Source organism: Papio anubis, chromosome 1, assembly GCF_008728515.1.
Source record: "Papio anubis isolate 15944 chromosome 1, Panubis1.0, whole genome shotgun sequence".
Taxonomy (NCBI): Eukaryota; Metazoa; Chordata; class Mammalia; order Primates; family Cercopithecidae; genus Papio; species Papio anubis.
Window position 1 is genome coordinate 159,251,340 of NC_044976.1, and position 25,491 is coordinate 159,276,830.

Sequence of the window (25,491 nt, forward strand, 5' to 3'; positions counted from 1 at the left end):
ACAAATAATTTTGATCTCATACTAAACAAACAATTTGTTTTTAAAGGAGACCATCAATAGCACACAGCCAAGTTGGAAGATAGTCTAGAATTCATAACAGTTTCATTTACTACTCTACGCTTTTATAGGGACGTTTTATTACTGGGTACTTAGAAGGGCCACAAATGTTACTTGGGGGCAGGAAATAAGAAGTTCTAAAGGAAATAGGAGGTTCTTAGTCATTTCTTCTCTTTTGATTTTTCCATCTCAATCCTGTTTTAATTTATGTGATGTGACAATCCTCCCCTTTTGGGGGTGATGGAAAAGACCAATAATGATAACTCACATTTAATGTTGACTCCTGCACAGATGCTCCTGAGTGAGGGAGACATATTAGGGACTTTACCACAAAATGAATCACTTACCATCACTTCTCCTTTTGTGATGGTAATCATCTAAAATGACTTTAAAGAGTCAGCCTTCATTCCACTTGTAAGGAAATGCAGAATACAGAAAAGTCACGCAATTCTTTCAGTGTAATAAAGGGCCTTTGACACTTTGTGAACAAGCAAAAAAAGCTAAAAATCAGACCAACAAAATATATCCACTAACGGCTTATGCATACTCTAGTGGGTTGCTAGGAGTAGGGGGAAGAGATGGTGCTATTTTGGAGTACAAGGCAGCAACAGAGAGGCAAAGCAAGACAGGATCTACAAGTTGCACAGCATGGAGCTCACAATAACTTACTAGCCGACAAAATGTTCCCAATCTTGTTCCCATATATTTAAATAATCATGCCCTAGTGTCATGAATGTTTAAGTCTCAGAAACTCATTTAAGGGTAAGAGATTATAAAGGTCCTTTAAGAAAATCATTCTGCAAACCTGTCCTAGAATTGGTTCATGAGTTTAATATTTTGAAATTAAATTTAATTTTAGCAATGGCTTACAAAAAGCAGAAATGAAAACCTACCTCTTTTTAATGTGAACAACATAGCTTCTCCCCCTTCACACTTTTTTTTGTAGGCCATATAGGCTAGAAACATCAGTAAAGGTATAAGGGGCAGAGGTTTGTCACAGGGAGGGGAAGGGGCAACACTTATCACAAGAGCTTTTGAAAATATGTGGGGACACTGATTGGCACAATGATTGCAGAGTGCTATTGGTGTTTCAAATGCCAGGCTCAGGGATGCTGAATGCTTGCTATTCTGGAAATAGACCCACATAGTGAAGAATTACCCTGCCAAATGCTCACAGCACCTTGATGAGAAAAAAAAAAAATGCTTGAACTGATTAGAAGCAGTAACAGGGTATATTATATATTTTTTGATTAGCTTAAAAGTAGCAAAAGGGTTCTATATAGTGTCAGTTAAACACTGAATAAGTAGCTTTAAAGCATATGATTTATCTGAAATTTTTGTTAAGACTATAAATATTTAGTGCAGTTAAGAGTTAGGGAGAATTGGGGAGATAGTTTCCTCAAATTAATCAGATATTACAATTTAAATATGTGTAGTCGTACAGAAATTTTATGTCAAGAAAGGTGTTTTAAAAACTTAAGGAGAAAGGTACGGAGAAGAAAGGTATGGAATTAATTTTAGAATAACTTTTAAAATAAATAAATCCATTCAGTTCTCAAAGGTATCTATGATAGTTAAGTTGTGCTTATAATCTGTATGCCAGGCAAAACATATTACTGCCTGGTAGCAACATACTTAAATTTAAGCTCACATGTTTGATAACGATCAGTTTCTTGAAAATGTAACCTATAACTTAAAGAAGGTTCAGAAATTCTATGTAAGTTTTTAAATTGTCATCAACTTGATTTTAAAAAATATTTTGTTAGTTTTCTTTAAAGCCTATAAATGAGGGTGAATGGTCCATCAGGTGTTAAGAAAAATAATTATTTCCCATTTTTAGTTAACTGCAGAGTTTTAAGGAAAAAGCCCTAAGAAAAGCAATCTATGTATGATTCATCTAGAACTTTAAACATTTCAACTAGTCTTCAGAGTTGTGAATTTGCAGTTGATCCAGAAATAAAAGCTGCTCTGTTCATCTGGGTTTACTAAAAATACTCCCAAACTTAACATCTAACTTCTTCTTCTTCTTCTTCTTCTTTTTTTTTTTTTAAATAACATAGATCCTGGAAGAGTATACGAAAGACTCCTCCTGGTCAACAATGAACTGACATGCACCATTTTTGCTTTGCAGATACTTCTGACATATACAGTGTAAATGTTTATTCATTTATCAGTTGTCTATGTGTCATCTATACACACTTTATCTTCATGTTTTCAGGTAAAAATACTTTAAAATAGTTGAAGATGAAAGATGTCATTGTACTACCAGGTTTATCCTCTCATTTCCTTTATCCTCAACTTATTTTCTTTTGTGTCATCTGAATCCTCCAGATATCGAACTTTTCGTTTTTATGCCTTTCACATTTCCACTGGAGATCACTTTGTCCCCTTCATTAGGGTTCTGTCAGGAGAGATTTAAGATTTGGTCCTAGCTAAAAAATATGGCTGTAGCTCTGAAGATGACATAAAAGTTTTTTCCCATGCCTAAGATTTCAAATATATATATACGTTTGAAAGGAAAAACAGGGAGAGCATTATTTTTTTGTCCAGATTATTTTTGCTCACTGTAGGTAAAAAACAGTCTGTACATACATGTAAAAAAAAAACAACCAAAAAAAAAAATCAAAAACCTTTCAGTCCCTACATAATAACTCAGAAATAAAGTTTCTTCAGCCAGCTATGGGGATGAGGGAAATAATTCCCAGGGTACACACATTAATGGTCCTATCAACTCTGTCATTCTCACATTGCAATGCCAATGCAATTCCACATAAACACAATTATGCTGAGGCAAACACTGTTGCAGAGTATAAGAACTACATATGCACTGTTCTAAGAAACACAACTTGTGAGGTTCATGAGGCATGGCAATGTTTGTGGCAAACAGGACCAATGTGAGAATCAAATTAATTAGATTCCTAGAGTCTACTGCTTAGCATGCAATACAGTAAACAACTAAGCTCCATGATGACTGAGTTGACTGGCATACAACCACAAATTGTTCTCTTTGAGCACAAAGGGCATGTAAGAGCTAACAGCTGAGTGTCCCAGGCATGGTTCTAAGTAGTTTGTATGATACCACATATGATGTTACTAACTAGGCTGGTCAGTTTGGGTGGTGATAACAGTGTGTTGCTGGAGTTAAAGTTACAGAGTCAACCTCTGTATGCTTAGTTAGCACCATATTAAAACAAAAATTTTTCCATGCCACAGACTATTAGTGACCTAGCTATCTTACAAATATATGCTGTTGGTCATAATACAGACTGAGTGTGTCCAAAACCCATCATTACAACTGGAACTAAAATAACTGGAATCAAAGAGCAAAGCTGATCCACACAGAAGGATGAGCACAAAGTCAAAGGTCCAATCCTTAAAACTTGTACCACCTGGGTATTATCAAATGTATTTTTCTAATGCTGTTTGTGGGAAGTATTCAGACTTTATTTTGGTTTTTCTTTGCCTCAGTTCTTAGCCTCTTTTTGTTGTTACTAAACAAGCTGGAAGCAAAACAATCTAGATTTTGGCTTCCTTCTTTTTATTCTCTGAAGCAGTTTATGTAAGACAAGTATTATTATACTCGTTCCTTGACAGTTTGATGAAATTCATCCCCCAAATTACTCTAGGCTTGGTGTCTTTGGCAGCAGGTTGGGGAGGTGGTGGTGAAGTATGATTAAATTTCTTCAAAGGTTACTGGACTTCTTTGTTTTGCCATTTCTTCCTAAGTCATTTTGATATTTTATATTTTCCCAGAAGAGTGTCCACTCAAATCAGGTTTTCAAGCTTATTGTCATAAAGTTGCTCAAAATAATCTTATATTTTAAATACGTTTATCTTAACTTTGTCCCTATTTCTCTTCCTAATACTATTTGTTCACACCTAGTTTTTTTTGTTTTGTTTTGTTTTTTTTGAGACGGAGTCTCGCTGTGTCCCCCAGGCTGGAGTGCAGTGGCGCGATCTTGGCTCACTGCAAGCTCCGCCTCCCGGGTTCACGCCATTCTCCTGCCTCAGCCTCCTGAGTAGCTGGGACTACAGGCGCCCACTACCGCGCCCGGCTAATTTTTTGTATTTTTAGTAGAGATGGGGTTTCACCGTGGTCTCGATCTCCTGACCTTGTGATCCACCTGCCTCGGCCTCCCAAAGTGCTAGGATTACAGGCGTGAGCCACCGCGCCCGGCCCACACCTAGTTTTTCTCTAGTTCAGCTTGTCAAAGATTTACTGCATTTTAACCTCCCTAATGGGGCTCAGTGTGCAGTGGCTGGAAAAAGTAGATTCCCGGGTTATGTATGCAGCTCAATTGTTATACGTGTTGCTTTAAGGGACCTTGAAGACTTTTCCCTCTCCCTGTTGTTGCCAAAATAACTGCCTCTGATCTGTTTTTGTTTGCATCCCAGGCCCCAGACTAGCATATAAGATGCCTTTGAGTCTTAGAACACTGCAGTCAAGGTGGACATTGCACAATAAAAAGGTTTATTGAATTTTATATCTTTTCAAAGAATCAGCTTCTGGTATTAACACTATTCTACTGCTATTCTGTTTTCTGTTCATTAATTTCTGCTTTTATCTTTATTTCATTCCTTCTACTTAATTTGGGCTTACTCTGTTTTCAACTTCTTGAGTTTAAAGCTTAGCTCATTTATTTTCACTTATTCAAAATTTTTAACCTTAAACATGTATTTAAGGTTATAGCTTTCTCTCTTTAGCTACTCTACAAGATCTAATGTGAAGTAATCTCATTGTTGTTTAACTCTAAATATTTTGTATTTCTCATTATAATTACCTCCTGACCCATGCAGTATCTACAAGGAAGTTTATACTTTTCAGAAGTGTTCTTTTCTTCTCCAGCTAACTTTTTGTTGCCATTACAAAAAAACTATAACCCCTCCATAATCTCAATTCTGTATCTCCAGATCCCATCTTTCCAGCTTATTCTTTCTACTAGGGTGACCCTGAACTATCATTCAACCTCATGGAATCTCCACTGTCTCTCATGCACTTGATGTTCCTTCACTCTACTCTTTATCGAGCTTACATTCCATGATTTATCATTATTATCATCACTCACCCCTCTCTCCCCTCATAGTGCTTGGCAAAACTACAACCTTGTTTAAATCAAATTTTCTGCCTACTCCACACCTGCACCTGTGCAACTAAATGTGGCTGAAAAAAAAACCAACCATGCTCATTGGTCTCAATTTAAATTCATTACTTTGAACCTTTAGTGGACTCTAATGCACACACAGATACTTCCCTACTCCATTTACTTTCCTAGATAAATACTTCACCCCTTTCCCTTTTAACTCAAACACCTATCACTTCCTTCCTCATGTTCTTTCTTGGCTGCTGGTCTTGCTTTCTATTTCACTAAGAAAATTGAAGCAATCAGAAAAGAACTTCCACAGACTATCACCACATTTAACCACCATTTACCATCTTCTCACTTGTTACCATTGATGAACCTAACATGCTTCTATTTGAAGTCAAATCCTTCAACTTGTACTCTAGACCCTACTCAAGGACCTCATTACAGCAGCTCTCCATTCTTCCTCCTACATCATCTTTTGTTGTTGCTGTTGTTCTCCATTGGGATCATTCTCAGGAGCAAACATGTAGCTTAAAAAACACCCTTTTCCGGCACGGTGCAGTAGCTCACCCCTGTGATCCCAGCACTCTGGAAGGCCGAGGTGGGAGGATTACCCGAGGCCAGGAGTTTGAGATGAGCCTGGTCAACATGGCAAAAGCCTGTCTCTCCTAAAACTACAAAAAATGAGCCAGGTGTGGTGGCGGGCGCCTGTGATCCCAGCTACTCGGGAGACTGAGGCAGGAGAATCACTTGAACCTGGGAGGTGGAGGCTGCAATGAGCCAAGATTGTGCCATTGCACTACTCTAGCCTGAGCAACAGAGCAAGACTCTGTCTCAAAACAAAAAAACACCCTTTTCTTGACTCTATCTCCCCAAAAGCTGCCACTCCATTTCCTTGTCAAATCCCCTTCCTGAAAAACTTATCTTAAAAAAAAAAATAACTTTTCTCAATGTTTCCAATTCCTCTCTTCTCAATGTGGCTTAAAATTACTTCAGTCAGGCTTTCTGTCTCACTATTCGAACAAAACCACTCTTATCAAGGTCATAATGTTATCAAAATCAATGGTCAGTTCTTAGTCTTCATCTTACATGACGCTATCAGCAACATTTAACACTGTTGACAACTATCTCTTTCCTGATACTTTTTTTTTTTTTCACTCACACTGGAAAGGACACCAGATACTTCTTGGGCCCTCTTCCCTTTTCTATATTTTCTTTCTGTTATCTGATACAGTCTCATTGCTTTAAATATCATCTAAATACTCCACAGCAATTTGGCAGATCTGTATAACCAAACTGCCAAAATTTCCAGTTGGAAATCTAATAGGTATCTCAAACCAACATACCTAAAATTGGATTCTGGCCGGGTGCAGTGGCTCACACCTGAATCCCAGCACTTTGGGAGGCCAAGGTGGGCGGATCACTTGAGGTCAGGAGTTCTAGACCAGTATGGCTAACACCGTGAAACCCCAACTCTACTAAAAATACAAAAATTAGCTGGGTGTGGTGGCGGGCACCTGTAATCCCAGCTACTCGGGAGGCTGAGACAGAGGAATCACTTGAACCCAGGAGGCAGAGGTTGCAGTGAGCCAAGATGGCACCACTGCACTGCAACCTGGGTGACAGAGCAAGACTCCATCCAAAAAAATAAAAAATAAAATTGGATTCCTAAGAAGACATTATATGAAAAAAATACTTGCACATGCATGTTTACAGCAGCACAATCTGCAATTGCAAAAATTTGGAACCAGCCCAAATGCCCATCAATCAATGAGTGGATAAAGAAACTGTGGTGTATATATATACCGTGGAATACTACTCAACCATAAAAAGGAATGAAATAATGGCATTTGCAGTGACTTGGATGGAACTGGAGACCATTATTCTAAGTGAAGTAACTCAGGAACTGAAAACCAAACATCGTATGTTCTCACTTATAAGAGGGAGCTAAGCTATGAGGATGCAAAGGTGTTAAGAATGATACAATGGACTTTGGGGGCTCAGGGGAAAGGGTGGGAGGGGGGTAAGGGATAAAACACTACACATTAGGTACGGTGTACACTGCTTGGATGATGGGAGCACCAAAATCTCAGAAATCACACTAAAGAACTTTTTCATATAACCAAAGATTACCTGTTCCCCAAAAACCTATGGAAATAAAAATAAATAAATAAATAAGACTGGCTTCCTAGTTTTCCTCCCCAACCTGCTTCATTTTTAGCCTCCCCCATGCCAGTTGATGGTAACTCTATCCTATCAGTTGCCTAGGTAAAAAACCCTGGAATCATCTAAAATTCTTCCCTCTGTCTGTCACATCCCACAAGCCCTTCCAGGAAATGTTGGCTCTACCTTCAAATATATCCAGAATCTTACCAATTTTCAACAACTCTATTGCTGCCATGTGATCCAAGCCCCTATCATCATTTCTTGGCTGGATTACTGTAATAGCTGCTCAGCTGCTACCTCTGTCTGAAGTCTAATCTCAACACAGCAGCTTGAATGATTGTTTTAAAACTTAAGTCAGATCACATCACTCCTTTACTCAAAATCCTGCAATGGCTCCTCATTTTGTGCATAGTAAATGGCCTATGATGCTCTACATTCAGATGATCTGATTCTCTTTCCTGCTACTCTCACCTGTCATTTCTTTCATGTGCCAGTACTTTCCCACCATATGGCCTTCGCTCTAGTTGTACCCTCTTGCTAGAGGACCTCACTACAGTACATCTGAAGAAATGTTCTTCCTTCAGATATCTTTGTGGCTAACTCCTTCAGTTTCTTCAAATCTCAACCTGTCAATAAGATTTACTCAGACCCACTGTTTATATTACAACCTGTACTTTCTCCACCCAATCCTCTTTATTCAATTCTCCTTTCTAGTTTTTTTTTTTTTTCCAAACTGCATCAGTGTCTAACATATTATACACTTTATTATGTTTGTTGTTTATGGTCTGCCTTTTCATCTTACTCCCTGCTAGAATGTACACTTCAGCAGGTCAGGATCTTTGTCTACATTGTTGACTAAAGGATTCCAAGAGCCTTGAACAATATCTGGCAAATATTGGACAAATAAGTATTTGTTGAATGAATGAGTGTTGATTTTTTCATTTAGCATGGTCACAATACACATGCCCTACATGTGCTATATATCTATTACATTAAGCTGGTGTATTATGTTGTTCAAATCCTTTATGTTCTTGAGTATTTTTGTCTGTTCGATATATTGGTTTCTAAGAGAGGTGTGTTAAAATCTGCAACACTGACTGTGGATATGCCATTTCTTGGTAATTCTGTCAGTTTTGTTTTATATATTTTGAGAGTATATTTTCAGTATCTAGAGTCATTTTATATCATCTTCGTGGATTGTTCCCTATTTATAAGTAGGACATATATTTCTGTCATTTGATGTTTTTAAGCAAAAACATGTTCATGTTTCAAATGATATGCATGTTGCCAGCTTTCAACTGGTGGTAACCAAGAGAAAATTTTTCCTATACTTTTTTTTTTTGTCTTTCAGTGTTACTCTGAAAACAGCATATGGAAGGATAATCTGAGTATCTCTCTGGCTTTGTAGATTAATTTATATTATGATTACTTACACATTTTATTTTGTATTTCCTATTTCCATGTTTTTCCTTTGCTTCTTTTTATCTTCTTTCCTGCCCCTTATTGAATGGAGTGAAAGCATTTAAAATATTACCTATCTTTTCTCTTTCCTCTACTGATTTAGAACTTGCACCTTCTATTTCTATACTTCTATTACTGTACTGAATATCCTTATATTTAACATACTTAAATATATTTTTTCTTTAAATGTCTATAAAATTAATCTGTGTCTTTTCTACTCCAAACAAGGACTTTAGTACACATTTACATCTTTTAATACCATATTATTGCTAATATTTAGTCCTATCTTTTGAAGCATATTAGCTTTATCTCATATTTTAACACTCTTTGCTTTTGTATTCCACTTCTTTCTGCATTTATTTTTTTCTTTGCTGAAGAACATCCTTTAGTTCTTTTATCACCAAGAGTTTGTGAGTTGAAAACTTAGCTCTGTGTATCTTGAAGATGTGTTTATTTTGGTCCCACTCTGTATATAAACCACTGTATGAAACTGTAAGCTCATACTTATTTTTCTACAGCACTTTGAAGATACTAGTCAGTTTTCTAGTATCTACTGTTGCCAGAGCCTACTGCCAATTCAACTACCATTCCAATATTCAGAATTTTTTGTTATATCTGTATTCAGAATTTCAGATTTTCTCTTCATCGTTAATTTCCTACAATTTTATTATCATATATGTAGTTGTGGATTTATCTATCCTGTGTTACACATGGCAGCATTTTCTATTTTGAAGACTCAGCTTCACTTCTGAAAAAATTCTTAGCTGCAGTTATTGTTATTACTAATGTCACTTTTTTATTCATTCTTTTTTCTCCTTTGCAACTCCTAGCACATGCATGTTAGAGCTCCTCAGGTCATCCTTCATGTCCATCTTTCTCTTTCATTTTCTTCTAACTTTCTCTAAACTGCATTCTGAAAGATTTTCTCAGTTCTATTTCCTAATTCTCTAATTTTCTCTTAAGCTATATAAAGTATGTACAGTATAACTGTTCTTTTACTTCAATATTGTATTTTTACATTTCAATATATTTTTCACTTCAAGATGTCTAAATGCTCCTTTCTCACAGCTTTCTCTTCTTGTTTCATTATCTGCTCTTCATTCTGTAAAATCTAGTTTCTTCTGTACATATATTGAGACTTTTAACTTATTTTTAAATCTCTTCAGAGTGTTCTTTTTTCCTCAGATATAACTTCTCTCACTTGTTGGGTTCTCTTGACTGCTTTTTCATGATCTTAGGTTTTACTGAGTTCTTTGTAAAGTTTTGAGGGCTCAATTTTTAATGATGACTAAAAAATGTAAGTATCTGTAACTATATATACAGTTTTAAGTATCTATAGGGCAGTTCTAAGTTGCCTCAGCTTAAATCTGATAATGTGGCAACCTTGAACTAGACCTTAAGTTGGTAGCTCTGGGCTTTCTTTCCTCCTAGGTAGCCCAGTTCTGAATTTTTAGCCCAAAAGTATTTTGGGTCCAAGTTCTATCTTGAGTGGTTTCCTGTGCTTGTTTGTGTCTGCCAATTCTTCTTTACTTGTGGTCAGGAACAAGCAGCTTATTCCTGGCTGTGACACTGCTGGGATAAGTTAGACTAACCCAGCTCCCATTTGCATTGTGCTCTTGGGTCCTGGGTTCATGCACAGACAGGATCATTGCAAAAACCCTGGTCCCAATTGCCCATATCCATTCATAGCACCACCCCCTGCCATCACAGTGGCTTTTCTATTACTGATCCAAAGAGACTTTTTTCTCTTATTTTTAAGAATAACTATGTATTTTTAAAAACCTTTAAAAATATTTATGTATAATTTCTGTTTTTGAATGAGAGGAATTAAGATTCAAGAGTATTCACTCTGCCACCCTGACCTAGAAGTCCCAGAGTAGCTTTCACTTTTGAAATAATAGCAGTTCAATTTTCCTTACCTCACCAGTCTGTAAATATTAGCATATACACCCAAAGTTCAAACTTGAATAAGCTGTAGTAGAGACATATTTCCATTATTTGGAATTTGTTTACATTGAAATAAGTAATAGATGTACTAGGAAATCAGAAGTAGAAGGAAGATGACTTTTAAAAGGTTAAGAAACTTGGGACAGCAGCAGACTTTACTGTAAATCTTATGTACAAACTTCGTCACTGCTTCCCATAAATGGAATCAGACTGAGCAAAGAAGAGGGTACTTTCCACAGCACCAGGAAGAGCCACTGCAGCCAGCAGTCCTGTAATAAGCACCAACCTGCACTCCTGCACCTGGAAGACAGCCATCAGCTTAGTGGAAAGAATGTTGGACTGGGAATTCAGAAATATTCTAGTTCATTTTCTAACACTAAGTCATAATACAGCTTAGGCTAAGCCAGGCCCTCTTCTGGGCCCCAGGTTTTCCATCTGTAAAATAAGAGAGTTGGGCTAGAACAACTTCTAATGTACCTTCCAGAAATAATTTTCTGTGACCTTAACAGTTTGGTACTTTATAAGTAGGCTGAGTCCTCCATTCTTCAGCTTGCTCAGTAATAACCTGCCAGGTAAAAGAAGAAAATCATGTATTTCTGAAATCAGTCTTCAAATCAAATGAAAGAATCACTAGATGCATATTTTTGTTTGATCACCACTCTGCAAAGGAACAGCCTAGTAGCTGGATGAAGTTTCTGTGTGGGTGTACACACAATCTAAGTTTTAAATAGAAAAAGCAAACCAACCCAGACCAAAACAAAAACCCTCCACACAAGTCCCAGACACAACAAATGGTGAGAGTTCTTTTCTACAAACACGTCTGTTTCTAATAGCTGAGAAGACCAAAAAAGAAAGTATCACACTGACCAGATATAAGTGTAGATAAAGAAAAAACTAAGGAGCATGCAGCAAAGTTACAGGATATGAGAGATTTGACTCTGCACACTGCAAAGTCTGTACAATTAGAAATTTCATGTGAACAGAAATGTAGAGAAGACAATGAGAAAGGAAAGGATAAAACTGGAGTTCCACTAAATGGAAGTTAAGAGTGGATTAAGAATTTTTAAATTGAGGCCAGGCACAGTGGTTCACGCCTATAATCCCAGCACTTTGGGAGGCAGAGGCGGGCGGATCACTTGAGGCCAGGAGTTTGAGATCGGCCTGGCCAACATAGCAAAACCCCATCTTCACTAAAAAAAAAAAAAAATTAGCTAGGTGTAGTGGTGAACACCTATAATCCCAGCTACTCAGGAGGTTGAGGCATGAGAATCGCTTGAACTCTAGAGGCAGAGATTGCAGTGAGCCAAGATCACACAACTGTACTCTGCAGGCAGAGATTGCAGTGAGTCAAGATCACACAACTGTACTCCAGCCCGGGTGACAGAGTGAGACCCTGTCTCAAAAGAAAAAGAGAAAAAAATATTTAAAATTGGATTAAGTGGCAAGGAAAACTCAAGATTAAATCTCAGAGCTTCCTAGAACCTTAACTATGGGCCACAATAAAAATTTATGTGAATTGTTTAATTTCACCACAATACAGTAAAAAATCAAACTGATTCAGACTTTATAGGTCTGAAGGATGGAAAGTTGGCACACAGCTAGCCATAATCCCGAGTCTTCAAGTAACATACTAAAGATATACTGTTTTCTAAAAAAAAAACAACAAAAAGCATCTTATCATCTACATTGCTATTTGTGAGGCACAGTGTATTGCATTGACATTGCCATATATGTATAGACAGACTATATTAAGGGTGGGTGTCCAGCAGATTCTATCCACTATTGCATACTTCCACCACAGCTGAAATAGCCCATCAGTCAAAAGAAAGGGATAAAGTTCCCTGACAAAATTCCCACTCAGTTCACAAAATAGCCACTGAGCAGTCTTCACTTTCATGCAAACTTTTTGTAAGTGTGTTATCAAAGCATTTAAGGCAGGAAAAGCTTACACAAATAACAAGGCCTCATTAAAGAAAATTTGGGAAATAAAGAAAAGTAGAAAAAAAGTCACATTTAGTCTCATCACAGAAATACAACCACTGCTAACACTTTGCTCACTTTCTCCCTGGTCTCTTTACCTGGGCCTGAGTGACCACTTCGCCCTTATGGTTGTAATCATATGACATATACAATTGTGTATCTAGTTCATTTAGTAATACTATACTATAAGCATTTATCCAAGTTATTATACTATCTTTGTAATTCACTTTTAAATGGCTGCTTTATACTCCACTCTATTTTAAAGAAACACCCTAAATGGCTAGTTGGTGGGGAATGGTAAAGCAAACTATGATTCATAGTGTTCCATTAGATGGATGAATCATAGTTTACTTAACTGCTGCCAGAATACTGGACAGTAGGCTGTTTCCAATAAGTCTGTTTTGTTCAATAGTGCATAATAGCCTTCCACATAGTAGGTACTCAAGTATTTGTTGAATGGATGTTTACAGAGCTGCCTATATATAACATACCTTGTGATAACAATTTCTGTGCATAAACTCCCCCTCCTTCCCATATTTAGAACTGTTTCCCAGAGATACATTTTTATAGGGGGCTATTTTGGGTCAATTTGGGACTTTTGTCAATCTAGCCATTTGCTTCTCAGAAAATAATGACTAATTTGCATTCCCAACAGTAAAATATGGGAAGGCCCATTTCACTACATTCTTAGCTAAATTGGGCATTATCTTTTCAAAGTCTTAAAAAAAAAATGTTACTTTGGCTGGGTGTGATGGCTTACGCCTGTAATCCCAGCACTTTGGGGGCTGAGGCAGGCAGATCACCCAAGGTCAGGAGTTCAGGACCAGCCTGGTCAACGTGATAAAACCCTGTCTCTACTGAAAATACCAAAATTAGAGGGGCGTGGTGGTAGGCACTTCTAATCCCAGCTACTTGGGAGGCTGAGACAGGAGAACTGCTCACATCTGGGAGGCAGAGGTTGCAGTGAGCTGAGCTCACACCATGGCACTCCAGCCTGGGTGGCAGAGCAAGACTCTGTCTCAAAAAAAAAAAAAAAAAAGTTACTTCATTATAATTTTAGTTTTGAACACCAGTAAGGTTATACACTTTTTCTTATGCTTGTTATTGTCTATTTTGAAATAGCTTTCTAATAATCACTTATCTAAATCTAAATTATTCCTGGAAGGTCAGTTGTGGGTTGAAGTAACAACAAAAGCCCCAATATTTTTAGGAAATAAATTCTGGAAGGAACCTAAGGAACTAACATAAATACATAGCTGAGAACAGCTTATTCACAGAGCAAGTCTGGAACACTGTAATGTGCTTTTATTAATAGTAAAGTTGGAGGCTAGAGTTGTCGGTTCCTGATTCTTTCCTCATATTTATCTGTTATACAGTTTGGTTTTACATGTGATATTTGTCTGTGGGTGCTGCTGTAATTTGGGAGGGGAGAGCTGGGAGGAAAAGATTCCTTTAATAATTCTTCTAAAACTTTTCTTTTAGGAAATCATTCTAGATTAACCCAGAAACTCTTAAGAGCTGTTTCCCACAACTGTACTCTGTAAAAACTTCTTTAGCCAAGATAATCTTGGGGTGGCTTAGCAGAACTTTGTCAACCCTGAATTAGGCTTTCTCTCTGAAAACATTTTGTAAACAAGTAAGCTAGACACAGAAAAGGCAGAAGCACATTCAGAGAAAAAATGTAGGTCTGGGCAACATTACCAGTAATGAGAACCTGATGAAGACTGACAATCACACCTCACTGACTAATCCAATAACTAGCTCTTTTCATAACATGTGAAAAATGCTCCTCTGCAGCAGAAGTATAACTGCCTTTCATTCCTTCAAGATGCTCTTGCAGGAGTAGGCAAGAATGTTGATCTGCCATCTATTCTTAACAAGGAGAGAAAGCAGAAACATGGACTAAGGATTGTTAGGGGAAAGCAATTTAGATGGAATCAGGTACCACAATGTGCCAAATGATATGACAATTAGATCTGTTTGAACCCTGTTTAAGCCTTTATGAAGATTTATTTTTTTAACGGCAAACTATCTTGGAGCTCTGCTCACAAAGCAAATGGCTACGAACCAACGGCTATTAACTTCCAGAAAATCCATCAAAATTGTTCTCATGCAGATGAGTCACAAAGAGAAGATATCATCCTCTCATGTTCCCTAGCCCCACTCCACCAAACTGCTCTCACAAGTCAGCAACATCTCCTTACTGGCAAATCTACGAGATACTCTTCAGCTCTCAAACTACTGGATGTGATTATAGAGGACTATTGGTAGCTATAATTTATCTTTCCAACCCTTTATCTCTTTCTCTTCTTTTGATAACAGAATCCCTATTTCCTATGGGGAATCTATTCCACGTAGCTGACCCTCTGCTAACCCTACCCCTATAACAAGTGGTAGCTGTTGCTCTTGTTTCTTCTTCATCACTGTAACCAGCACTACCACTATTGTTATCATTATCATCATCATGGTGGCTAAGATTTATTGATAATTTACCATGTGCCAGACACTGTTCTGTCCACTTTATATGTATTATCTCATTTAAAGAAATGACCTATGTGATAAGTACTATGATTTCTCTCATTTTAAAGTTGAGGAAACTGAGACACAGGGAGTATATAATTTGGCCAAGCTTACACAGTAGGTAGCAGAGGAGGGACTTGAATTAAACTTGGTTTTAGAGTTCAGGCTTCACTGCCTCTCTAGCTAAATCTCATCTAATTTCTAGCTATAGAAATTGGTTCAGGGAAGTTCATCTGATCCAGGAAAGATCAATCAGATACATGACCACTACGAGGCCAGGTGTGGTGGTGCACACCTGTAATCCCAACATTTTGGAAGGCCAAGGTGGGAGGACAATGTAACCCCAGGAGTTTGAGACCAGCCTAGGCAACACAGTGAGACTCCATCTCTACAAAAAATAAAAAGAATTAGCTGGGCATGGTGGCACATGCCTATCGTCTCAGCTACTTGGGAGGCTGAGGTGGGAGGATCGCTTGAGCCTAGGAGGTAGAAGCTGCAGTGACCCGTGAGCATGCCATGCACTCCAGCCTGGGTAACAGAGCAAAATTATGTTTGCAAAAACCAAAACCAAAAACAAAAAAAAAGGCATATGGACACTAGGATAGAGGTCTTTCTTCCTCTGAAGTCTATGCAGAGAAGGCAGCAGGGATCTGGTAAGTTTCAGTTTCCTAGATTTAGCTATGCCTGAAGCTAGGCCAGGCTGAATATGCAGATTTTCTAGCTACATAAACCTTTATGCTTGAGCTATATGAAGTTAAGTTTTTGTCACATTGAGTCTTTGAAAGTTTTCATTCCCTTGTTTGGTTGAATACTACTCTTTTTAAAACAAACAAACAAACACTTTTATTTTAGGTTCCGGGGTACATGTGAAGGTTTGTTACATAGGTAAACTTGTGTCACAGGGGATTGTTGCACAGATTAATCACCCAGGTATTATGCCTAGTACCCAAGAGTCAACTTTTCCACTCTTCTCCCTCCTCCCACCCTCCACCCTCAAGTAGACCCCAGTGTCTGTTGTTTCCTTCTTTGTGTTCATAAGTTCTCATCACTTAGCTCCCACTTATAAGTGACAACATGCGGTATTTGGTTTTCTGTTTCTGCATTAGTTTGCTAAGGATGATGGCTTCCAGCTCCATCCTTGTTCCCACAAAAGACATGATCTCACTCTTTTTTATGGCTGCATAGTATTCTATGGTGTGTATGTACCACATTTTCTTCATCTGATCTGTCACTGATGGGCATTTAGGTTGATTCTATGTCTTTGCTATTGTGAATAGTGGTACAATGAACATTCACATGCATGTGTCTTTACAGTAGACGATTTATATTCCTCTGGGTATATACCCAGCACATAGACCAATGGAATAGAATAGATAGCCCTGAAATAAGGCTGCACACATACAACCATCTGATCTTCGACAAAGCTGACAAAAACAAGCAATGGGGAAGCAACTCCTGTTCAATAAATGGTGCTGGGATAACCATCTAGCCATATGCAAAAGACTGAAGCTAGACACCTTCCTTAACCATATACCATATACAAAAATCAACTCAGGATGGATTAAAGACTTAAATGTAAAACCCCAAGCTATAAAAACCCTGGAGACAACCTAAGTAATACCATCCTGGACATAGAAATGGGCAAAGATTTCATGACAAGGACACCAAAAGCAATCTCAACAAAAGCAAAAATTGACTAGTAGGATCTAATTAAACATACGAGTTTCTGCACAGCAAAAGAAACTATCAACAGAGTACAGACAACCTACAGAATAGGAGAAAATATTTGCAAACTATGCATCTGACAAAGGTCTAATATCTAGCATTATAAGAAACTTAAATTTACAAGAGAAAAACAAAACCCCATTAAAACATGGGCAAAGGACAGGAACAGAGACTTTTCAAAAGAAGACATATATGCAGTCAACAAGCATATGAAAAAAAGCTCAATAGGCCGGGCACGGTGGCTCAAGCCTGTAATCCCAGCACTTTGGGAGGCCGAGACGGGCGGATCACGAGGTCAGGAGATCGAGACCATCCTGGCGAACACGGTGAAACCCTGTCTCTACTAAAAAATACAAAAAACTAGCCGGGCGACGTGGCGGGCGCCTGTAGTCCCCGCTACTCGGGAGGCTGAGGCAGGAGAATGGCGTAAACCCGGGAGGCGGAGCTTGCAGTGAGCCGAGATCGTGCCATTGCACTCCTGCCTGGGGGACAGAGCGAGACTCCGTCTCAAAAAAAAAAAAAAAAGAAAAAGAAAAAGAAAAAAAGCTCAATATCACTGATCATTAGAGAAATGCAAATCAAAACCACAATGAGATACCATCACACACCAGTCAGAATGGCTATTAGTAGAAAGTAAAAAAAAAAAAAAAAGAAAACAACAACAACAAAAAACAGATGCTGGCAAGGTTGCAGAAAAAGGAAATGATTAGACACTATTGGTGGGAGTATTCATTGCGTAAAGCAGTGTTGGCAATTCCTCAAAGAGCTAAAAGCAGAACTCTCCTTTCCAGGCTCTTTTCCTTCTTCTCTGACCATTACCCTGCTGATCTCTTTCATGGGTGCCTCTCCCCTTCTGCCTGTCTCAAATAGTGGTGTGCCCTGGCTCTGTTCTCAACTGTGTACTCTTTTCATAGCAGTGGCCCTCCTTAGCATCCCACAATCATTCGGATAGGCCTTCCCTGGGGAACATGCTCCTTTTGCTTGCCCCTGCTTCAGAATCATTGAGACATTGAACCACAGTTACACAGTGAGTACCTTATATCCATCAGAATGCTGGGGAAGAAAAGAAAGTTGGGAATCACTGCTCTAAAAGTTAACTTTGGGAAATGTGTTTTTCTTAGCTTAAAACTATTATCAGCAAGCTTATACCTTCCAACTCTCTCTTTTTTTTTTTTGAGATGGAGTCTTGCTCTGTTCCCCCAGCTGGAGTGCAGTGGCGTGATCTTGGCTCACTGCAACCTCCGCCTCCCAGGTTCACGCCATTCTCCTGCCTCAGCCTCCCAAGTAGCTCAGACTACAGGCACCTGCCACCACGCCCGGCTAATTTCTTTTGTATTTTCAGTAGAGACGGGGTCTCACCGTGTTAGACAGTATGGTCTCGATCTCCTGACCTCATGATCCACCCGCCTCAGCCTCCTAAAGTGCTGGGATTACAGGCGTGAGCCACCGTGCCTGGCCCCAACTCTTTATCTCTAGCCCTGGAACTTTCCTATACTTCATACCCGTGTATCTAATTGCCTATAGGACATTTACTTTCTTACATCTGACAGGTACCTTGAACTCCGTATGTCTAAAATCAAAATCATTATCTTCATCCCCAAACATATTCTTCCTCCTGAATTCTCAATCTTATTAATGGCATATTATCTATGCAGTCATCATAATAAAAAAAAGAGTATCATTTATTGCATTGTTCTCTATTCATGGAAGACATACCTAAATACTAGATATTCTTGTAAATATAATGAACAAGAAACAGGCTGGGCATATTGGCTCACACCTGTAATCCCAGCACTTCGGAAGGCCGAGGCAGGAGGACCACCTGAGGTCAGGAGTTCAAGATCAGCCTGACCAACATGGTGAAACACCATCTCTACTAAAAATACAAAATTCAGCCAAGGATGGTGGCTCATGCCCATAATCCCAGCTACTGGGGAGGTTGAGGCAGTAGAACTGCTTGAACCCAAGAGGTGGAGGTTGCAATGATGCAAGATTGCACCACTGCACTTCAGCCTGGGCACTGGAATGAGACTCTATCTCAAAAAGAAATAAAAGAAGAAAAGAAACAGACCCTGCCTTCAAGGAGTTCAGTTAGTTGGCAAATACAACATAGTATGATTACCACTCCATATTAAAAATAAATTCACAGTGCTAGGGGAAACTAGTCTGTGCAATGCAATAAAACCTAGTTCCAGGGAGGGGGTCAAAGGAAAGCTTCTTAGGGGAGGTGGTGCTTAACCTAAAACATGAATATGTTTTTAAAAAGTGGAGTAGGGAGAGGAAGAGGCAGTAAGAGGAAGAGAATTCTAGAGAATGAAAATAACATGTATGAAAGCTCAAAGATGGGAGGAGGGGAGACTGGTGAAATACTACCATATGAGTTGCCTTTATTTATTTAAAAATTTACCAAAGGTAGGCACTGTGCTAAACACTTTACATACATTGTTACTGCTGTTCCTTATATCGAGCCTACAAAACAAGGATAATAATCTCATTTTTACAGATTAAAGAACTTTCAGAGCTCAGAAAGGTTAAATTACTTTTCTAAGACCAGCCAGTTAATAAGAGATGGAACCAGCTTTGAACCTAGGTCTTCTGGCTGCAAAGCCAATTCTATGCATCTTCCCAAATACCTTGGGACTGCTCTTTAGGCTTTTATCATCCACATCTAGTAAAACATCAAATCCTGCCAAGTTTTTCGTATTTCTTACATTGTTCCATTCTCTCCATACCTACCATTAGAAACTTAGCTCATTACCTTTCATCTGGACCCTAGGCTGTAATTGCTTTCTAGGTATAAAGGGGTATGTGTGTATGTATCACAATAAGTCGGATCGGCATGATCTCACTTTCACAACAAGAGATTCAACAAGTATCTGTATACGTACCATGGAAGAAATATGCCTGCTCTTTTCTAGGGCTAGCCCTGGAATATCCTATAGCCTCGTCAGGGGCCTTCTTTTCTGCTTTAATTATGCTTTTTGGTGATCTCACCCAGTCTTCTGACTCTAAATACCATCTCTAAAGTAATGACTTCCACATCTATATTTCTCCAGCTTTAATATCTCCCATAAAGTCCAAATTCTTAGTTGACAATTGTCTACTTGACATCTCAACTTGGATGTCTAATAGAAATATCCCCTGCCCCAGCCAGGCGCGGAGGCTCAGGCCTGTAATCCCAGCACTTTCGCAGGCGGAGGCGGGCGGATCACAAGGTCAGGAGATTGAAACCATCCTGGCAAACATGGTGAAACCCCGTCTCTACTAAAAATACAAAAAAATTAGCCGGGTGTGGTGGCGGGCACCTGTAGTCCTAGCTTCTCGGGAGGCTGAGGCAGGAGAATGGCGTGAACCTGGGTGGCAACGGAGCTTGCAGTGAGCGGAGATCGCGCCACTGCACTCCAGCCTGGGAGACGGAGCGGGAAAAAAAAAAAAAAAAAGAAAGAAATATCCCCTGCCCCATTAAAATGTGAGTATTATGAGGTCAGGAATTTTGTCTACCTTGTACATTTTTGCATCCCTAATGCATAGTGCCTGACACATAGTGGATCATCAATAAATATATGTTGACTGAATAAACACATGCTGCTATGAGAGCAAAAGACATCCCAAATGGGACTCAATTGTCCTAGAGGGTCTTTGAGAATTTGGTACTCTGGGTTAAATGTGTATTTTGGGAGGACAGAAAGGAGTAGAGGTTGACTCTAAGTTCCTTTAGTGTGCTACAGTTAATCCTACTCTTTAAGGATTGACCCACCTGGGATGTTAGCAGTCCCTAAACATTATACCTCTAGGAACACTATCCATCAGGCTTGCCTGTTAAGAATCACTTTGGAAGACCTTTACAATATAGATTTCCAGGACTTCCACCCGCTAGCACCATGTCACCTCCTTATCCAGAATCTCAAGGGGAGTGGTCTAAAAACCTACATTGTAAACAACCCCAGTGACTGTTATTGACAGGTTTGAGGGAGACTACTATAGAAGCTTTACCCATTAGGTTATTATAATTGAAAATGGCTCAGCTTGCTAGATATCAATATCTATACATGCCCTTAGCTCTAAGTCAAGAACTCCAGAAATGATACATAAACTGCCTGAATAATATTTCATTAGTTGTATTCCAAAGTACTAGAGGTCACCAGTGATCTAAGAGAGGCCTTCTCACACAACATGTCATATATGGAGCTTTTAAAAGTACATATTCTATTAAGGCACATCTGTGTGAACATTTATTCTCAAGAAAGGATCTGATTTTGTTCACTTGGCACAAAATTAATTATGCCATCCCATGCTCAATTCCCACACCTTATATGAGCCTTTACTGTGACATATTAATGTCGGTTTTCATCACTTTTTTCCCTTAAAATTGCTGAAGAATCAGGATTTCAGCTTCTCTTCCCCCAGATCCACCCCTCTTAACTATCATTTCAAGCAAGCACAGGGTTATCACTGTGAAGATTTCTGTCATCCCCTCCACTAATCCCCAAAATGTTTTTCCCGCACATATTCAGCAGACTAAGTGTTGACAAGGCAAAAAGACTAGTAAATTCCATAATCTACTCCTAACTAAGGAATTCAAATGACAACAAGCTTAAATTAAAGTGAATGACAGCAACTAACAATCTTCTGACAGGCACTCTTCCAAGAACCTGTGAGCTTCAAAGGCAAACTTACTTATGGTCAGTCTACAAAAGCTGAATTTCAAGTATTAAGTGATTATATATTCCCAACTGTAATCTTAGCTAACCTCAAAGATTGGTCCTTGAGAAGTAAGAAGGAATAGGATCAGATGAGAAAAACAGATAGGGACACGCTGGGAGAACCATTTCAGCCTTTCTCCTCAAAAGGTAATGAACTGAAACATAACAGACTATATTTAAAAAGACATGGAAGCAACTCCCCTTCTTTCCTTCACTTTCTCATTCAGGAAGCTTTACAGCTTGCTTCCTGCTGCATGACCAAAACTCATTAATGCTGTCCCAAACAACATTTATCCCTCTCAACACATGATGTTCCCCCACAAACTGTTGCTGATAACAAAGAATCAGGGGAATTGGCACAATGCTGAGTTACCAGAGAAGTGCTTGGATGAGAGAAAATTGACATTTGGACATTAGCAAATACTTTCTGTATCAGTAACCTACAGCAGAGGCCAGCAAACTGCAGTGTGGCCTGCAGGCCAAATCCAGTCCACCAGCCTGCTTTTGTAAATAAAGTTTTATTGGAATATAGTCACTCCCATTTAGTTACATATTATCTATGGCTGCTTTCCCATTATAACAGTGGAGTTGAGTCATTGCAACAGATTACGTGGCCAGCAAAGTGGAAAATATTTACTATAACGCCCTTTTCATAAAAAGTTTGCTGACCTAGAGCATTACGTGCCAAAGATGAAGTGAGGCTGCTACCACTGTCCCACCCCCAACACGTACTGCTGGAGAATAGGTATAAACATCTGCTTTCTCTATCAGCCTCAGAAAGGCAGAGTGTTGACTCTTCACAACAGCCAGCAAGTAGTAGCTATACCAGACATTTGGAGAAATTAGAAATATAGCATTCAGCCACCATTAACAGCCCCATGTTTCACCCATTTGGCATATCACTTTTGAAAGTCCTCCAACTCCTAAAATGCCATCATAAAGTATACAATGTTTTATTTGGTGATGTAATACTCAAACATGTTGTTTGCCTCTTAAAATGCTTCTGTTACCTGAAAAAACTTTTAGAAACATAACAAGAGCTGTAAGCTCCAAGGCCATAATAAGTACTTGTATTATGTATTATGCTACATATTAATTTGTCAACAGATTTTTAAAACTTCCCTGCTTTCCTCTTGGTAGCCAATAATACTGACATAGTTTAAGGTGTAAGAGTTCAGGTTGTAATAAAAGATTTTTAAAAATTTAAAGTATAAAAAAGTCAAGAGTTTTTTAAAAGTACATATTCTATGAAGGCACATCTGTGTGAACGTTTATGTACCTTAAAGGATCATACTAGGTTACAAAACTATGGTTTCTCTATGAAGAGATTCATGTCACTAAATGGCTGCTATCTGATTCTTGAACTTGCTTTACTGAAGACTGAGACAGTATGGAGAAAAATTAAAACTAGGAGGTTGTGGCCATTCATCTTTACATTTTTACAAGCTTTATACAGGAAGCTTCACAGCTTGGGATAGGTAGTCCAACTATCCTACCTTTGAGATTCTACCAAAATAACACTTTTAAAGGTAATGTCTGTTAGTGCCTTAAGCTCAACGTTCCTGCTGGGGCAAATCTATAAACACTCCATTTGCTGAAAAAGGACTTCAAATCCTTCATCAAGCTTTCTACCTCAATCATGGGGCTACAACTCTAACATTAACTAAGCCTAAGCCATGGTTAAGGCTCTCCAGCCATGCTATCAACAGGAGAAATGAATACTTCTGTAACCGAGGTAACCCTTAGACTCCAACGGAAAGAGAAACAATTATTCCTGGAGGCTGTCTATGATCAAAGCCATCATAGGACTACTTTGATAAAAGAGTTGAACCCAAGTGCTTTGAAGATAACCTTATAAAATTGTCATCATAGTAATGATGGTGTCCCAGGAATGCTCAAGTTGACAACAATCCTTTTCTAAAAAATGTCATTAGTTGGTTTTGAATATGTTTTTTAAAAAGAAAAACTTTGGAAAAATAACAGCAGGAAATTCACTAGAATGTTAATAATTTCTTCTGAAAAATATGGTTACGGATGGTTATGGACAATTTTTTCTTAGCTTTTATAGCTGAAACAATCCCTTTTCATAACAAATATTTTTAACACCCCCTTACTATCCTGAAATAAAAATCACTGATATAAAACTTACCTAAAATCATTAAAAAATAGTAACATAATATGAAGAAGAAATAAAAGCAAAGCACTTTATAATAAAATATGCATTTTGATGTGTTAATGCTTGGGCCTGTAAACTAGGAGGCATAAAGAATCAGTCAGAGATTTGGATGCATCATATAATTATCATGAAGGCAGAGGTTAAATGCAGATCTACAGAACGTGTAGCATGATGTACTCATTATATAAGTGGCATTGCTGTCAGGGATAAATAAAACTAAGAGCAGTTTCTCCTCATTTACATGGTGGTTGAATTTTTAGAACTGTGTTCCTCCCCACCATCAAAAATGAGCTTATACATAAAATCAAGTTTGGTTTTAGACTCAGATAACCGATAGGTTTTCATCTATGACTGTCAAGGGAGACAGTCAAAAGTCAAGCAAGCTTCAGGATACTTGTTTGATATGGGGCATTTTAGGATATCTAGCATCTCTCACGCTTTCCACTTAATACATGTAGAACATCCCCCATCACTGTATTCCCTGGAAGTAGCTCTATGAATTTTTACAACCTCCTCTAGCAATTCTCCTGCTGCTTTTGAGAGCTACTGCTTTATATTTTTCTATACTTCATGAATTTTCTTTAATGAAATTTACTATCTTTTACAATCTTTTTTTTTTTTAAAGCTCCAGCAGAGTTTTAAGCTCATCTGCGTTCCTCTAATAAAAAGACATAAGGTCAAGTCACTAACACAAACTAATATCTTGAAAGCAGTTGGAGGCAGAAGAAGAAATCAAAAAAAGAAAGGTCAAGAAATTTACTATCCTTAGTAGTCGGATAAACCTTTCACATCTTTGGATGAGATGCATGACAGAAGTCCAAACAGATACCTCAAAGATCAATTTATTCTATCTTAAAAAAGATTTATGATTAAAGCAGAATTCACTGATGTAATGGGACACTAGGTCCAAAAATTACAGGGTCTCAAAGGAATACATGTGAGCTTTGATTACTGAGATTTCCTGGGTAACAGCACGACCTAAAATTAATAGAGTCCATAAAAGGAAGATGCCAAAAGAAACTTTGTTCTTAAGATGGTTTATACAGCTTGGGCTACAGCAAGACACAACCCATATATAGAAAATCACAGCATCTGCAGTATTTTAAGAAACTATAGTTGCAAAGCAAGAGCAAATGTACAGTGAGAGGAAAGATCCTTCGAGGCCAACATGGAGTCAACCTCTAGAGAAGATTCTTCAGTGCACGCTGGATAACAGGCAGCTTCCCACATACAGAATTGGTTGGCTGCCATTTCTCAACCTCTGTCTTTTTCCCTGGGACTGCCCATTGTCATAAATTGCAGAAATCCAGGACAGCTTGCTTTTCTATATGTGGAATGCCTGCCAATTCCCAGAGGCTGGCTACCACAGGACTGTTTATAACAGCCATTGCTTATTCAGTTTACCCTTACTTTTATATCCTTATGAACATTATCATGTTATCAAATTTCTCAGACTTCTCAAAACCCTCTCATTCTGGGGAAGAGCTATCTTTTCCTTTCTTTAAAAAAAAAAATCTGCCTAAAGATTAAACAGGTTGAGAGGAGAAAAATCTATATTTTATTATCTCTTTAAGTCTGTTAAAAGCAACAGAGGCTTGCTTTAAAAATAGATCTTGGTGGTTATGTAATATACTGCAAAAAAAAATATTACTTTACTACATAAATAACTATT

The 25,491-nt window shown here is 38.3% G+C and overlaps 1 protein-coding gene and 1 pseudogene across 19 annotated transcripts in view; one reads left to right on the forward strand and one right to left on the reverse strand.

Moving 5' to 3' along the window:
* The window catches only part of PPP1R12B (protein phosphatase 1 regulatory subunit 12B), a 237,868-nt gene that overhangs the window by 55,646 nt on the left and 156,731 nt on the right, over positions 1-25,491 (reverse strand). Inside the window, exon 20 of one of the 19 annotated variants that reach the window (XM_009189902.4) lies at positions 8,022-11,280. The exons of the other annotated variants lie outside the window; for them this stretch is intronic. Coding sequence (XP_009188166.2) covers positions 11,218-11,280 — 63 coding nt within the window. The 3' untranslated portion in view covers positions 8,022-11,217. Of the gene's footprint in view, positions 1-8,021; positions 11,281-25,491 lie in introns of those variants that run through there. 19 annotated transcript variants of the gene reach the window in all.
* Positions 4,277-4,394, forward strand: LOC116272141 (annotated as a pseudogene).